Source organism: Muscardinus avellanarius (assembly GCF_963383645.1).
Source record: "Muscardinus avellanarius genome assembly, chromosome: 11".
Taxonomy (NCBI): Eukaryota; Metazoa; Chordata; class Mammalia; order Rodentia; family Gliridae; genus Muscardinus; species Muscardinus avellanarius.
The window spans coordinates 71,181,549-71,197,056 of record NC_137797.1 but is presented as its reverse complement, the minus strand read 5'-3'; the positions used below and the strand labels follow the sequence as shown (position 1 = coordinate 71,197,056).

At 55.2% G+C, this 15,508-nt stretch overlaps 1 protein-coding gene across 1 annotated transcript in view; it reads right to left on the bottom strand.

The window, feature by feature from the left end:
• FAIM2 (Fas apoptotic inhibitory molecule 2) overlaps positions 1-15,508 on the bottom strand; it is a gene marked incomplete at both ends in the record, with an annotated part of 34,869 nt that overhangs the window by 15,481 nt on the left and 3,880 nt on the right. Inside the window, 9 exons of the mRNA XM_080704895.1 lie at positions 2,159-2,212; positions 3,752-3,847; positions 4,013-4,100; positions 5,671-5,708; positions 6,162-6,201; positions 6,483-6,533; positions 13,101-13,154; positions 13,554-13,618; positions 13,901-14,004. Of these exons, the coding sequence (XP_080561021.1) occupies positions 2,159-2,212; positions 3,752-3,847; positions 4,013-4,100; positions 5,671-5,708; positions 6,162-6,201; positions 6,483-6,533; positions 13,101-13,154; positions 13,554-13,618; positions 13,901-14,004 (590 nt within the window). The remainder of the gene's footprint in view (positions 1-2,158; positions 2,213-3,751; positions 3,848-4,012; positions 4,101-5,670; positions 5,709-6,161; positions 6,202-6,482; positions 6,534-13,100; positions 13,155-13,553; positions 13,619-13,900; positions 14,005-15,508) is intronic.

The window sequence follows — 15,508 nt, the reverse complement described above, 5'->3', positions numbered from 1 at the left end:
ATTTAACAAAACTTTTTTTTAGAAGGTACACCATGAGGTCTGGGTACTGACCCAGGAGCTAGGAGAAATGAGCATCTTACGATGGTCAACCCTCTCAGCTGAGGATATAGGGGTCTCCCAAGAAGTGAGACTTTCAGTGCTGAAACTGGGGACATCCCAGAAAGACTGCACCCTAGTCTTGACCAGGTTCACACTTAGTTGATTTGCTATTATCTTCCCAGGACATCTTGGGCTAATCACCTTACTTCTTTGGAATTTGTTTTGCTCATGTATTAGAGGAGAGTTTGGAGTTTCAAGCCCTTCCAGTCCTCAATTCCAAGGCTAGAGTTACTGGTTTATTCCATACTCTTCATAGAGTGGCACTATGCGCCACAAAGTGTGCTCTTCCTTCTAACCATAATATCCGCGTGTGCAGCATAGCACCTCACGTGTAGTAGATGTTCAATAAAGACCTGCAGAAATAGCCAGGAGTAATGGCGCATGCTTGTAATCCCAGCATTTGGGAGGCTGAGACAGGAGGATCACGGTTCACAAATAGCCTCAGCTACTACTTAGTGAGGTCCTTTGCAACCTCAGTGAGACTGTGTTTCAAAATAAAGAATAAAAAATAGGGCTGGGGGTATAGCTCGGAGGTAGAATGCCCCTGGGTTCCATCCCCCGTACAGCAAAAAGGAAAAAAAAAAAAAAAAAAAAAGAAAGAAAGAAAAGAAAGAAAGAATGAACACAGGAACCTGCCACAGCCTATTCCTGGCTTGATCCCTATCTAACCTGCCCAGAACTCTGCTCAGAGAGAGGAAGGGAGGCACTGAAGATGGGGCTACAGTGAACACAGAACACCTGAATCCTGGTACCAGATATGCCTCTCTGGCCACAAGACTGTGCACCAGCCTGGTTAACACCTAGGGCTTCAGATGTGGAAAGTGATTTTGTTGTGGTGGTGGTAGTGGGAATTGAACCCAAGGGCATTCTACCCTCAAGCTATACCCTCAGTCCTTTTATTTTGAAATAGGTCTTGCTAAGTTGCTGAGGCTGACCTCAAATCTGTGATCCTCCCATCTCAGCCTTCTAAGAACTAGGGTTACAGTTGTGCATCACTGTGACTGGCTTGAAAAGCAATTCTTATCACATCAGTGCCGCCCCTTCCCCTGGCTTATGGTGGAGATCCTGTCACCCATGAGCCTTTGGAGCTTGTGACTAAACCTGGAACTCCGGCCCCTGAGCTGAACTGAACATGCCAGTGAGGCAGTGAGAGGAGAGGGATCACTGCATCCACTGGTGATGGGGGTTGGCCTTGGACACCTTCCCATGAAGATGTCACCAACACAAACATGCCCACTTGGGACAAGTGTCACATTTGGGTGCTTAGAGCCCATCTGAGGAAAAGGCCTGTCTTGGGCTCCTCTGGGCAGGTATCTGTCCCTGTCACCTCTTGTCTCCTGGGCATCTGCCTCCAGGCACTCTCCACCTAGCCCCTGACCCCGAGTGGCACTCTGGAGCCGGACCATCCCATGTTGGCCCTACCACTTCTTAGGATGCTGTACAACCCTGGGCATGTTATCTGAGCTTTGATTTCCTCATTTTCATTTAATAACAGTAGAACTGATCTTATAGACCTTTGGTGAGACTTAAGTTCACATGGGGAGCTATCTGGGGCTAGGCGAGTGCTCAGTAAACATTAGTTATTATTGTTATCATAACCATCAGCAGCAGCAGCAGCAATACTCTTGGTCTGGTGAAGACAGCAAAGAACACGCTTGCTCAGTGTCTCTCTTTCACAGGGCACTTGGGATGGATCTCCCTAGCTCTAAGAAGTCTTCACAGGTTAGCCCTAGGATAATAGTAACTTGGTTCCACATGGCAGGACAGCCCCATGGCCCCACCTCCAAAGGCAGTGCTGGCCTTCTCTGGGAGGCTGGACACTCCTCCCAGCTCTCTTCGGTCTAAGCTCCCATCCTGCTGTCACACCTTCCTGCCCCTGCCCGCTGGCCTGTCCTGGACACCAGATAGGACTGCCTGTGTGCAGCTCTGATCTAGCTCCACCCACTGGCATGCCAAAAGGGTCTGGGAGGAGGACTGTGAGGAAGACAGAGGGTGGAGGGGCCTGGGGAGATGATCCCAAACTAAGAACATATCCCAAAGGGAGCTGGTCCAAACTTACCAATGTAAACACACCCGCTCCCAGCACTGCATAGACCGCATGGAGCCAGGGCACCTATGGGGCAGAGGGAGAATGGGTTCAGAGACGGACAGAGGACGGCAGGAAGCCAGGAAAAGGGCTTGGTCCAGGGAATAGGAATGTGGGGTAGCCCTTCCTGTGCTCCCTAAGAAACCCTGGGATGGAGAGGGGTCCTCGATTCTCTGGGTGCTCACGGTGGTGGGTGGAGTGGAGACCGCAGGAGAAATTGGCAGGGAGCTCTCAACTGACCTGGAACTTCTTCCCTCAACACACAGCCCCAGGCTCAGGCTGGAGGAGGGTGATTCATTTTACTGGGGCCCTGTCAGCCTCCCAGCCTGGGTCTGGTTGGAGGCTGCTCCTGCCTCCCAGCCCCGGCTCATTCCCATTTAGTCTGGTGTCGGTCTGTCCCTCTACCAGAGCTCTCTGGCTCTGCCTTGAGGGCAAGGGGCTCAGGTGGAAGGGGACAAAGACTTGATTCAAGGTGTGTGTGGGGCATCTGGAGTCTCTGCCAGCGTGCATGATGCACTTGCCCACTGAGGCCGCAGCAATGCCCCCTCCCAACCTCTGCTCCCTCAGGAGTCCTGCCAGGACCAGGTGTGGAAACCCTGCTCTCTGTTCCTTCCCAGGAATCTCCCCAGAAGTTTCTGGAAACAGACAACCCATCAGCCAGACCTGGGTCAATAAAGGGCTCTTGAACGTTCTGGGGCCCTTTCCTGTAACCCTTTCCCCCATATTAGATACACAGACTCCCCTCTTTCCCCGCAGGCTCCGGCTCCAGCTCCTCCCTTAGTCAACAGGATCCAGGGAAGAGCCAAGGAAATGTCAGAACCAATCTTGATGTGGAGGCCTGGGAGCCAAGGCCCCGAGGTTGGGGCTGGGCCGGATGGAGGTGGGTAGGTGGGGAGTGAGGAAATCCTCCCAGTCCTGGCAGAGCAGGGGCCTTGGGAGGAGTAGGTACCAAATGTGGCTAGGGGCATATTTCCCCAGCACGGGGTCCAACTGCTTGCTCTCTAGGGTTCCCAGGATTCAAACTTCAAGGCTCTCCTGTGATGCCCCCCATGTGTGCACCTGAGCACCTGCGCTCTCCCAGTTAGCATTCCCCAGGACAAGCTGGAAGCCCCTAGCAGAACTGAGAATCGACCTCTGGCAGTTGGGTACTTTGTAGGGTGGAGGTCTGCTCTGGGCCCCCAGCTTGCCCCCCACCTGCCTGGTCAGATTCTGCGGGTTATGCTTGGCTGCTTTCCCAGGAGTCCAGTCGGTTCTTCCTTGAGGCCCCTGTGGGCTTGGTGGGCCCCATGGAGCCCCAATGCATCTTCCCCTGCTGCAACCCTCCGGGCAGCCCCCGCCAGGAGGATGGGAAAGGTGAAGCCGGATGCGACTCCCGTGCCCAGGCCCGGCAAGAAAAGCCTCCTTGTTTGCTTGCTTACACTGCCAATACATGGAGGGCAGGTGCCAGGAGAAGCTGGACAGGAAGGCGGCTGTGGGGCTTTGGCCCTGGGCCTGCCCCGGAGGATGTGGGAGGGAACAGCACCCGGGTAGCAGGCCCTCCCCACCCTCCCATGGCCGGGCACTCACATATTGGAAGGGCAGGAGGATGGCCAGGATGAGTCCACTGAAGAAGAGGGTCATGAGAAGCACGAAGATCACTCCCTGGCAGGAGGTGAAGTCGAACTGCGGGACAGAGGCTGTCAGTGACAGGAGGGTGCGGCCCAGGCGCGCCCACCCCAACCGGTCCCCTCCTTCTCCTGGGGGGACCCCCAGACCCCTCCCATGCCTTTACCTCTTCCCGACCCCAGCCCCAGCTCCAGCCGCTCTGCGCCTTCCCCCAGCACTGACCTTGGTCTGGAAGCTGAAGAGGGTGACAGAGAGGCAGACGAGGGCCGTGATGCCCAGGCACAGCAGCACAGACGTGGTGTTGTAATAACTGAGGACCGAGGAGCAGGTTGGCATGGCAGGGCCCTGCTGTCCCAGCCCTCCTGCCAGGGCCTGCTCTCGTAACCTCACCCCAGCCCTGTACCCGTGTCAGGACCTCCCTCACTCAGAGTGCTTCCTCGGCCTCCCACTACCATCTAAGGATCTTAAACAGGGCTGGGGAGTGTGGCAATGCCTCAAGGTGAGGGACAACTTGAGAGACATGAATCTGGGGTCTCTCCATTTTGAGAGTACTGGGAATTAAATCCAGGGGTGTTCTACCTCTGAGCTATACCCCCAGGCCTGTGTGTGTGTGTGGGGGGGGTTACTGGTACTGGGGATTGAGCTCAGGGGTATTCTACCTCTGAGCTATACCTCCAGCCCTATTTTATTATTATTATTATTATTATTATTATTATTTTATTATTATTTTTTTTTGTGGTACTATGGATGGAACCTAGGGACATTCTACCTCCAAACTATATCCCCAGCCCTATTTTTTATTCTTGCAGTACTGGGGATGGAACCCAGGGGCATTCTACCTTTGAGCTACATCCCCTATTTTTATTCTTTTTTTTTTTTTGAAACAGGGTCTCACTGAGTTGCAAAGGGCCTCACTAAGTAGTAGCTGAGGCTGTCTTCGAACCACGATCCTCCTATCTCAGCCTCCCAAATGCTGGGATTACAAGCCTGTGCCACCATGCCCAGCTCTATTTTTTATTCTTTATTTTGAAACAGGGTCTCACTGAGTTGCAAAGGACCTCACTAAGTAGCTGAGGCTGTCCACGAACCGCGATCCTCCTGTCTCAGCCTCCCGAATGCTGGGATTACAAGCTTGCGCCACTAGGCCTGGCTTATTTTTATTTTGAAATGGGATCTCACTAGGTTGATGAGGTTATCACTACTTGCTGAGGCTTCCCTAGAACCTATGATCCTTCTGTCTCAGCCTCCCAAGTACTGGGATTATAAACATGCACACTACATTTTCTTTTTTTTTTTTTTTTTGGTGGTACTGGGGTTCCTGGAAGCCCTTCTACCTTAGGGCTACACTCCCAGACCTATTTTATATTTTTATTTAGAAACAGGGTCTCTTAAGCCAGAGAGGCTGGCTTTGAACCTGCACAATCCTCCTGTTTCTGTCTCCCAAGCACGTGGATTATAAGTGTGCGCCACCACGCCTGGCTTACATTTTTATTTTTTATTTTGAATCAGGGTCTCACTAGGTTGCTGAGGGCTCTGCTAAATCGCTAAGACTGGCCTTGAACCTTAGATTCTCCTGTCTCAGTCTCCCAAGTACTGGGGATTACAGGAGCATGCCACCACTCCTGGCTCTGGAGTGTCATAAGTTGCCATTTGAGAGGAGTCATCTTGCTCTCCATGTCCCCACTTCTGTCCCCTAAATCTGGCCAGGTCCTGAAGCCACTGACCAGTGAGTGAGGAGAGAGAGAGGGCCCTAGACTGCCTGAGCCCCCTCCCGCATTCAAGTGCTGCCAGGAAGGACTGGTTTAGGGGTAGCTCCCCTCAGTGCCGCCAGTCCCTGCAGCAGGCCTGGCCTAGGCCCTCCTTCTACCTGGCCCGTTTACCTGGACAGCATCCCAGTGAGGTAGGCCATGGACAGGGTCTGGAAGGAGAGGCAGGGTAAGGAAAGCTGCGGCACTCAGATGTTGGGAGCCTGCACCTCAGGTCCAACCCGGGCCCCCGCCCATGCACATGCCCCTCAGTGCTGGGACCGCTTTACCCCTACACAGGTTTCCTGTCAGGACTAAGGCTGCATCTCCCAGGCAGCTTGCAGCTTGAGGGCCTCCTGTCCCTCTCTCTCCTAGGCAGCCCTGCTCTTTCCTCTGGTAAGAAGCCCCTCTCTACTTTACGCTCTCTGGAGCAAAAGCACAGTGAGCGGGCAGCGGACGCAGAGGGGGCTGAGCCCACTTGGAAAGGGAGATGGGTGAAAACGCCCTTGCCCCCAGTGCCCTCACCTCGGATGTCCCTAGCCCAGCCGCCCTGCCCCTCCAAGCCCACACTGTGCCTGCCCTTCCCCTACCCCACTCAGAGTCTGCCCAGCCCACCAGTTACTTACAAAGATGGTCAGCAGAATCAGGTTCCAGGGGAAGTATCTCCTGTAAGGCAAGCCGTGGGGTTCAGAGGAGCGTGCCCATCGTGGGGACTCCTTGGGGCCCCTTTCTTCAGGCACACTCCCTCGCGATCCCCCCCCCCCGTCTGTCTGCCCTCCCCCCACCTTACAAGTGCCAAGCGAAGGAGGGAAGGGCAGGCCCGCCTGACAGAGCCGGGAGAGGGTGGGCCTGCGCAGGGGTGCGGGACACTGGAGGCGGGCAGGCTGGCCAGGACTTTTGAGGTCCTGCTCATATTTCCACAGTCCCTCCTGAAGCCATTACTATACCTGGGTGCAGAGCAGCATGCCAGGGTCAGGTAGGTTGCAAAGAACACGACACTGTGAGAGAGATGGATGGGTCAGTCAGACCCTCCCTCACCCCTCTGCTACCCTGCCCACAGGAACCAGGCAGGATGTGGGGGGCAGGGAGAAGGCCACAGTCATCCTAGAACCTGGCAGTGGGCAAGGTGGCGGGCCAGTCCCAGAAGTGGGAAAGAGTTAATGGGACGAGTCTGCTTCTAGCAACACTGAATCTTGGGTATCATGGGACAGCTGTCCCTGACCAGTCAGCCCAAAGTGGCTTTGTGCTGCGTGAAGGTTCCCCCCCCCCCCCCCGGTACTGGGGATTGAACCCAGAGGAATTCTACCTCATGCCCAGCTCTATTATTTATTTATTTATTTATTTATTTATTTATTTATTTATTTATTTATTTTGTGGTACTGGGGGTGGAACCCAGGAGGCATTCTACCTCCAAGCTACACCCCCAGCCCTATCATTTTATTCTTTATTTTGAAACAGGGTCTCATTGAATTGCAAAGAGCCTCACTAAGTAGCTAAGGCTGTCCACAAACTGTGATCCTCTTGTCTCAGTCTCCCAAATGCTGGGATTATAAGAGTGCACCACCACGGCCGGCTTCCTGCCCTGTTTTTTATTCTTTATTTTGAACCAGTGTCTCACTAAGCTGTGGAGGACCTCACTAAGTAGCTGAGGATGGCCATGAATCTGCGATCCTCTTGTCTCAGCCTCCCAAGTAATGGGATTACAAGCGTGCACCACACTCAGCTTGGGTGGAGTTTTTAAAGTGCTTTATACATATTAACTAATGTAGTCCTTGTATCTTCTCTATGAAGTTTGTTCTTTACAACTGAGGCATAGTGAGGCCGGGTGACCTGTCCAAGGTCACGCAGTTACCGGGGTTGCGGATGTGACTGGAACCCAGAGGCTCTGGCTCCAGGGAGCTGCTCACACCTGCCGCCCCTCCCCCACCAGGCCCCGCCCCTCACTGCCTGGACCAGTCCCGTCAGTTACTTGGTTGTCCATCTACCCTAGTAGGCTGTGAGTTCAGCAGGGGCAGGGCCTGTATGTGTCCTGCCTGTGCCTGGGAAGCAGGAGTGTGGATCAGGTGGCCCTGTCCAGTGGGAGCAATGTGGGCCACCTGTACAGTAATTTGGTGCTGAGGACTGTCTGGCCAGCAATGAGGGCAGAGACCGGTACAGGACTCAGGCGATGAGGGCTGAGTATCCGCCACAGTGCATGGCCTCCAGCCCCTGTGGCTTATCATGACAGGGCCATCCCCCTCATCTCTTCCTCAGATCTCTCACCCACCCTCCACAGCAGCGATTCCAGACTCCCTCCTCTTTCTGCAAACCTCCCAGGCTGCCTCACACTCCAGCACAGGGTGCCTGTTGTGTTCCAGAAGGATCTGAAGTACAGAAGCGGGGCTCCCTTGGCCTCCCGCCTGCCACCTGCTTAGCTCACGCTCCAGGACCTCTGCGTCTCCTCCCAGCCCGGCCAGTCCCCCAGCTCGGGCTCTGCGCCCACCCCCTCAACTGCCCGTGATCTCTCTCACTTCCACCTTCCTGCTGGCGCCTCTCCTCCCACACAAACCTCTTGGCCGTTCTCCATCTTCACCCCACATCTTCCCTGGCTCTAGCTACGGTCACTGTATCTGCCCTCCAAGTCAAGAATCTCAAAAAGATGGTTTCCACCTGTGCCATCCTCTTCTCCATCTCCCCAAGCCAGAAAACCCCGCCTAATCCCATTTAATGAGAGCTGCCTTTGCCACATCGGGTGACCTTGTTGAGTCCAGTTGACACTTGTCTGCCCTTACCTGACTTACGTCTGATCATTCCTCTTGTTTCCCTGGTTCCACGATGACACACGTCTGGGTCCCCTCCTCCCTGACTACTCTCCCTCAGTTTCCAGGAAGTCTCTGAACATGCCTGCCTCCTTTTCCGTGGCTCTTCCCTTTCTGCTCTCCCGAGGTGGGCTCACTCGCCCACAGGACGTGCACCCCCAAAGGTCAGATAGACATTTTCCCCTCATCCCCAGACTGGAACATCCAGAGGCCTACAGGGCAGACAGATCCTCAGAAACTTGTCAAGCTGAACAGCGCAGAGCTGAACTCTCCATCCTCTGCTCCCTAAGGACGCAGGCACCGGGAGCCACCCACCTGGAGGCTCAGCATCAACAGCAACTCTCACTCAGCCACGCCTGATTCATCACCTGGTGCTGTTTATCCTCCTGCTCTGGCAGGCCTCAGACCTGCATACGTCCCTCCATCTCCTTCACCACCCTTTGAGGTTGGGCCCTCTCTTTTCTCTCTGGTCTGAACTATGGCAGGAGACCATCTGGTCCTCCTGTTTCCAGCCCTGCCTTTCACCTTCCAAGCTATGAGCAGATCTGGTCATGTGACTCCCCAAAGGCTTGGCGATGCCCCCATGGCCCAACCCACCCGCCTCTCCAGCCTCCTCCACCACCTGCTCCGCACCTGGAAATGTGCCCACAACACTCTTGCCTGCAGAAAAGGATGAACTGAAGGACCCCTGAGGCTTCTTCTTCTGGAGGGGTTTCCTCTGTGCATCACAGGAGTGCCTCAACTGGAGCCTATATCCCGATACCCACAGGCCAGCTCACCTGGCTTCCCACTTGGGTGTGGCATTTGAGACCAGCCAATTTATTCATTCAGTATCCCCACTGTGTAACCCAGGCCTTGCACCTGGTAGGTGGTCTTAAAATTTTCTACATGAGCCGCGCGTGGCGCACGCTTGTAATCCCCGCGCTTGGGAGGCTGAGACAGGAGGATCGCACAGGTTTGAAGCCAGCCTCAGCTACTTAGTGAGGCTCTCAGCAACTTAGTGAGACCCTGTTTACAAATAAGATATAAAAATAGGTCTGGGAGTATAGCCCGGAGGTAGAAAGCCTCTGGGTTCCACCCCCAGTACCACCAAAAAAAAAAAATTTTTTTTTCTACATGAAATGCACAAAAACAAGAAAGCCAGGCATGGGGGCATGCACCTGTAATTCCAGTACTTGAGAGGCTGAGACAGAGAATCATAGGTCCAAGGTTAGTGTCTCCAACTTAGTGAGACCCTCCAAAACTTAGTGAGACCCTCCAAAACTTAGTGAGACCCTCCAAAACTTAGTGAGACCCTCCAAAACTTAGTGAGACCCTGTTTCCAAAAAAAAAAATGAAAATAGGGCTGGGGATGTAGCTCAGAGGTGGAATGTCCTTGGGTTCAATCCCTGGTATCAAAACAGACAAACAAACCAACCAAGTGATACAGGGTTGGGACAAGCCTATTGGGTTGGGTGAGTAGGACTCCCCCATCTTAACCCTTTCCTATTCTTTAGTGGTTCTCAAGTAGGTGGAGCCATTGTCCCAGAGACTGGGGGCTTGCGGGTAGTTGGTGTCAGGTTCCAGAGCTGCAGGACACCCTGCTCTGGCACATCTGTCCTGCCCCTGTTGAGAAACACTCCAGCTTCTTCTCTTTCCATCTCACTGGAGTCACTGGTCAGCTGCTTCAACAATGATGATAATAGTACCCTTGGTGTGGGCCTTGGCACCCTGGCCAGACTAGTAGCTGCCTGAAGCTAAGGGCCTCAACTCCTCTGTGGTCCCTAGGTCCTCAACCCTTGAGAAAAAATGTCAGGAGAAAGGGCAGGGGGACCAAGATCCAGGGACTCTGGTTGCCACATTGGAGCCGGACTCTGGCATTTATGTGCCTCTAGTGCTGTGTTTACCTGGAGTGAGTCATGTAATAACCAAATCCCAGTTCCCTCCTTTGTAAAGCAGGAATGCTGGTACCAAGTCACTGGGCTGCTGGAAGCCCAATGAGAGGATGCGGGCAATGCGCTTTGCCAGGGTTTCAGCTTCGTGCGTAGACTCAGGGTTCAGACTCCTCCTCTGCAGGAGCAGGATCTGCTATTACTGTAATTAGGGGCTGGCTGACAGCCCACTCCACCCTGCTCTAGCCTCAGACTTCTCTGTGCTGCAGACGCCAAGGCTCACGGGGAGCAATCAGACAATAAGGGGAGACTCCTAGGAGGGGACGACTGGGGACTTGAGGAAGCCCAGGGGACTGACAAGGAGTGAGAGCAGGCTGAGCCAACAGCTGATCTGTACTTCAGAGCCTGCGCCCCAGGGCTGGGAAGGTCTGTTTACAGAGTGTGGGACCCAGCGAGGCTTCCCCAACTTGTCCTGCTTGGGGACCCAGTCTTGGAGGCCGCAGAGTGCACAGAGGGTCAGTGCGGGGAAGGAGCTGGGTTTCTACCCTGGCTGTACTGCTTAGGCAGCAATAACTTCTCTCAGTTTCAATTTCCTCATCTGTAGAATGGGGATAATAATAGTACCCGTGTGGTAGGGTTATTGAAAGGATGCACGGAAGACATGTACACTACCTAGCACAGTGCCCCACTCATAGGAAAAGAGCTATTTTATTCTCATGCTACACTAAAAGGAAGGGACTAGGACGGAGCCCTTGGAAAGCATTTGGTGTGCTGAAGGAGGTGAGACCCACTGGGACTCAGACCAGAGCCAGACCTGGGGCAGGACAGGGAGAATTAGGGTGGGGGAGAGAGCAGAGCACAACCTCAGCGAGTCCAGGTGGGCTTTCTGGAGGAGAAGGCAGCATCCTGGTGGTGGAACTCCAGAACCCCTTGAACGCTTTGCAGAACTCCATGAAAAGCACACAGTCCACGCCCACTTCCAATTTCCCTGCCCCAGCATCCATCCCACGGCCAGGTGCATCTCTACCTGGGGCCTGGAGCTGATGAGGAGGAGGCGCTCCAGACCGCAGCAGGTGGAGGCTGGATTCTCATGACCTTCCCCCCCACGCACACAGAGTGGACTCTGTCCCGCTTCCTGAGCTGCTCCTTCACGGGCGGTCTGTTCCCTTGCCACCCTCTGCTCAGGTCATGGCATCCCACAGACCCTCCCTCGGTGGGCAGGAGGGACCTAAGAACCCTATTTTTTAGTTCTCAGGGGGTCTGAGGCTGCCAGGCAGTGGTGACTACGTGCTGGGGGCCATGCCAACCTACCCTGTAGGCTGGCTGGGGTGGACGTCCCTGGGGCCTCATTAGCTTTACCAATAGTGCCTCCCAACTCCCCAAGATGCATGCCTCCTGCCTGCTCTGCAGACAGGGCCTCTGTGCTGTGCCCCAGGAAAGGCTCTGGGTGTGAGTGTCTCCTCCTTGGAACCTCCAACTTGAAGAGGCAGCTCTGCTCCTCCAAGGAGCCTGGAAGCCAGGGGGAAATGTGCCCACTCTGACACGACTCCCGGCCCAGTGAGCTCACTGACCTAGCAGAAACTTCTCCAGGAACAGCCCTGGGAGAGCCACGGTGCGCGAGCTCCGCGGCCAGGCCTTCACCTCCCACTTTTTCTAAGGTTTCTTTTCATCCCTTGGCCAGTCCAGTCTCTCGTTTACCAAGCACTGCATCTACCCTCACGCCCATGCTTTTGCAGAAGACACCCTGCTCCTGGCAACAATATCCCCAGTCTTCTTGGCCCGTCCTATTTGGTGGTACTGGGGAGCGGCGCAGGGTGCTTGACCTCTGAGCTACATCCCTAGCTCTTTCTATTTGTTTTTTTAAGATAGAGTCTCACTAAGTGCCCAGGCTAGTCTTGAACTTGTGACCTTCCCACCCAGCTTCTCTAGCAGCTGGAACGACAGGCGTGCACTGCTGCACCCCCAGGTTGGCCCAGCCCTTGAGGTGCCCTGGTGCTCTGGGCTCACTCATCCCTCTGAACGCTGCAATGCTGCGTCTTCGCTTGCTGCCTGCACCGCCCATTACCTTCCCCCGCAGAAGCAGTGGGTGCTAAGGGAGACTACAGAAAGAGCAGTTCTTCTCTGAGCCCCCGGGTGGTTCTGTAATTACCTAGTGTTGCCCCTTAATTACCCAGAAAAGAGGATCAGAATCACCTACAACTTCAAAACTTTTCTCCCAAGTTCCCTGCCATGTTCCTTGAAGACTATAGGACTGGCAGGAGTCAAGTAGCTGGAGGGCTGAAAGGAGACTGCCAAACGGAGGGATTAAGCGCACAAGCCTTAACCTGAATTTTGGGTTTGAATCCCAGCTCCACCACTGACTAGCTGTGTGACCTTGGGCAAATTACTCAACTTCTCTGGGCCTGAGTTTTCTGAGGTAAGCATACCCAGTAGATTTGAAGATTGAATGCAATACTGTACGTCAAGCACACAGAAGGATGCCCAGCCCTTGTTAGGTACTCTTTAAGTGGTGGCTATTATGATTAATAATTTCGTAAGCATTAATAATAGCAATGTTAATAAGAGTAGCAACATTATTATTAGTGGGATCAGGGTGTTCCAGCCCCCCTCCCCTGTAGAGCTAGGGTCTGGGGGGGGTCTCTCTCTGGCTCCAGCTCCAACTTTCCCAACTTATGCCCCATCTCCCATCTGTCAGATCCCAGTACCCCAGAAGAGTCCTCGGCCACCCTCAGTAGCCAGCAGAATGGGGCAGGGCTGGAGACAACTGTGGGAACCGTCCCCCCAGGGATGCCATGCGGGGAAGCCATGGACTTGGACCTGTCAGCAGAGACACAGAGATGCCCTCTCCTGCCATTGGGCCTTCTCTAGGAAGGGACCTGGGGTGGGGTGTACTCACTAGGATGCCCAGTACCAGCCCGGGTTGGCCTGGACATAGTCCTTAACTGGGTCACTGCAGAGAAGGGAGGGAGAGAGAGAGTCAGAATGTACCCCGGGGTTTCCATATGTGATTAACATTTGCACCACCCAGTTTACGGGACTCAGGAAGAAGCGGAGGGATGCAGCCCCTGGCGGCCCGAGAGTACCCCCCCAACCCCCACGCAGGGGTCCCTGGGGTTGGTGGATGGAGAATGATGCCTCCAGGCACCCACAGGCCCAGGGCCCCCACCCACCCCCACGGGACCGATGGCTTCTTATGCTGTGCCTCCTAACTCCCTTCCCAGCATGAGAAGGCCGACTGGACCCCTAAATCTCTCCAGGGGAACTTTCCACAGGAGCTTGGTGGGGGTCCTCCTGCCCAGGCCTGGCCACAGCCACCCCTTGAAGGTGCCAGTCCACCCTGCAGACTCACCAGAAGGTGAAGAGAGCCACGACACTCAGGGTCAGCAGCAGCTGGATGAGCAGGATGGTATAGACCTGGGGGCGGGAGGGGCTCCCTGAGGCTGGGGACCCCTGTGTGGGTCCAGGTAGGTTCAGGGAGTCCTCAGCCTCCCAGGGGCTTGTTTGAATCTCCAAGCTCACCTCCTGGGCGGCCCAGCCTCCTTCCTAGGGGTACTGGGATGCCCGGAGCCAGACCCACAGCGGGAGCCACTCAGGGCACCCAGGGAAGTGAAGGCAAGAGGGGGCGGCGGCTCCTGCACGCAGGGGCTGGCCAGCGCCAAGCCCCCCGGTGCTGGGGAGCGAAGGAGAGGCACTTACCTTTCTGATGAAGACCCGGCGAACTTTCTGGTCGTCCCAGCTGTAGATGGTGAAGAGCTCATGGTGCCCCGCGGGGAAACCGCTGTCATAGCTGGAGCTGCTGCCTGCAGGCAGGTGAGCGCTGTGAGTGCTCCTGGACCTAGACACCCGAGACACATCCCCAGCGGCGCCCGCTGGGCTGCCTTTGGCCGAGTGGGCTGTGGGACCTACCCAGATCTTTCCAGTCCTTATTCAACGCCCCACCCCAGCCCACCCAGATCTCTCCCTGGTCACCTCTTGCTTTTTCCTGCTCTGGGTCCTGAGAATGAGCTGCTCTCTCCCCTCCCCTGCCCTCCACCCTGCCTGGGGCTCTGGAGGCCACGCTCTGCCAAACAAATGTGTTCCTTCTGTCTCGTGCCCCCACCTCTGGCACAAGGCTCAGAAAGGGACAGCCGGTCTCCAGGCCACTCAGCACAGGCCAGGGTCAAAGGTCCTGGTCCTGGCTTCCTCTGAGGCCCCTGGGCTGGGCCAGGGAACTGGCTGCATGTGTCTGGCCTGAGGCTCCACGGGAATCCAGGGCCAGGTGGGGATGAAGGTTCACGGCTGGTCCTAGAACCCAGGCTTCCAGGCAGACTCGTTTCCTAGGGTGACGAGCTGCCTGGCTTGAGCAAGTCACCAGGCTTCTCTGAACCTCTTCTGCTATGAGTCTATATCCACCTCACAGAAACCAAAGGAGACAGAAATGGCAGCCTGTGTCCTCTGTGCCTGGTGGGCGCTGCATCGCCCTGTCTCTTGTGCCCCTCTTCTGGGCCACTCCCAGGTCCTGTTCCCCTCCACTGTCCCCAGCATGTCTCCATAATCTCCTCCTCTCCCCCTGCAGCAATGGCCTCTTTCTGGGCCTTTTAAAGCTGATGTGCCAGCCCCCACCCCGCTTCATCAGTGGTTCCCCACTACTCACACTCAAGTCTAAGTTCCTAGCAGAGCGGAGTCCTCCCCAGCTCCCTGCACATCCCCCCGCCCCATCACATATTTTCTTTTTCAGCCACATCCTCTCTTGCCCTGGACTCTGCCCAGCCTCTTCTTCTTCCACCCTTGAACACTGTGTCTCTGCCTCTGCTAGGTTAACTCGTGGGCTCCTTCAGGACTCAGCGTGGATGCCCCTTCTCCAGAAAGCCTTCCCTGCCTGGTAGAGGCTGGGTGAGCCTCTACGCCTGTAGAGTCATCCATTTCCTTGCACAGCCCACTCTGCGAGGGCAGAGACCCCAGTAGGTCTGCCTCCCCTGAAATGAGCTCAGAGCCAGTGCAAGCCAGTTGTCCTCCTGCCTCCATAGTTCCTTGGAAAAATCTTTCTTACAGCAAAGCAGCCCGTTGTAGCAACTAGACTTGAGAAAGGAGGAAGGAGGAGAGGCAGGTTCACTGCAAACCCAACTTGGGGCCTGGGGACCTTTGCCCCCTCAGCCTCTACTTCTCCTTCACTTGCGCACACCCCTGACAATCCAGAGGGGGAAAGGAGGGAAAAAGCGGTCCCGGGGGTGTTGGGGACAGTGAGAAGCATCCCCCCAAAACCAGACCTTGTTGGGCTTTCCAGTAGGTCACACTGCGGTGAGACTTTGGGGCTCCTGGCCGAGG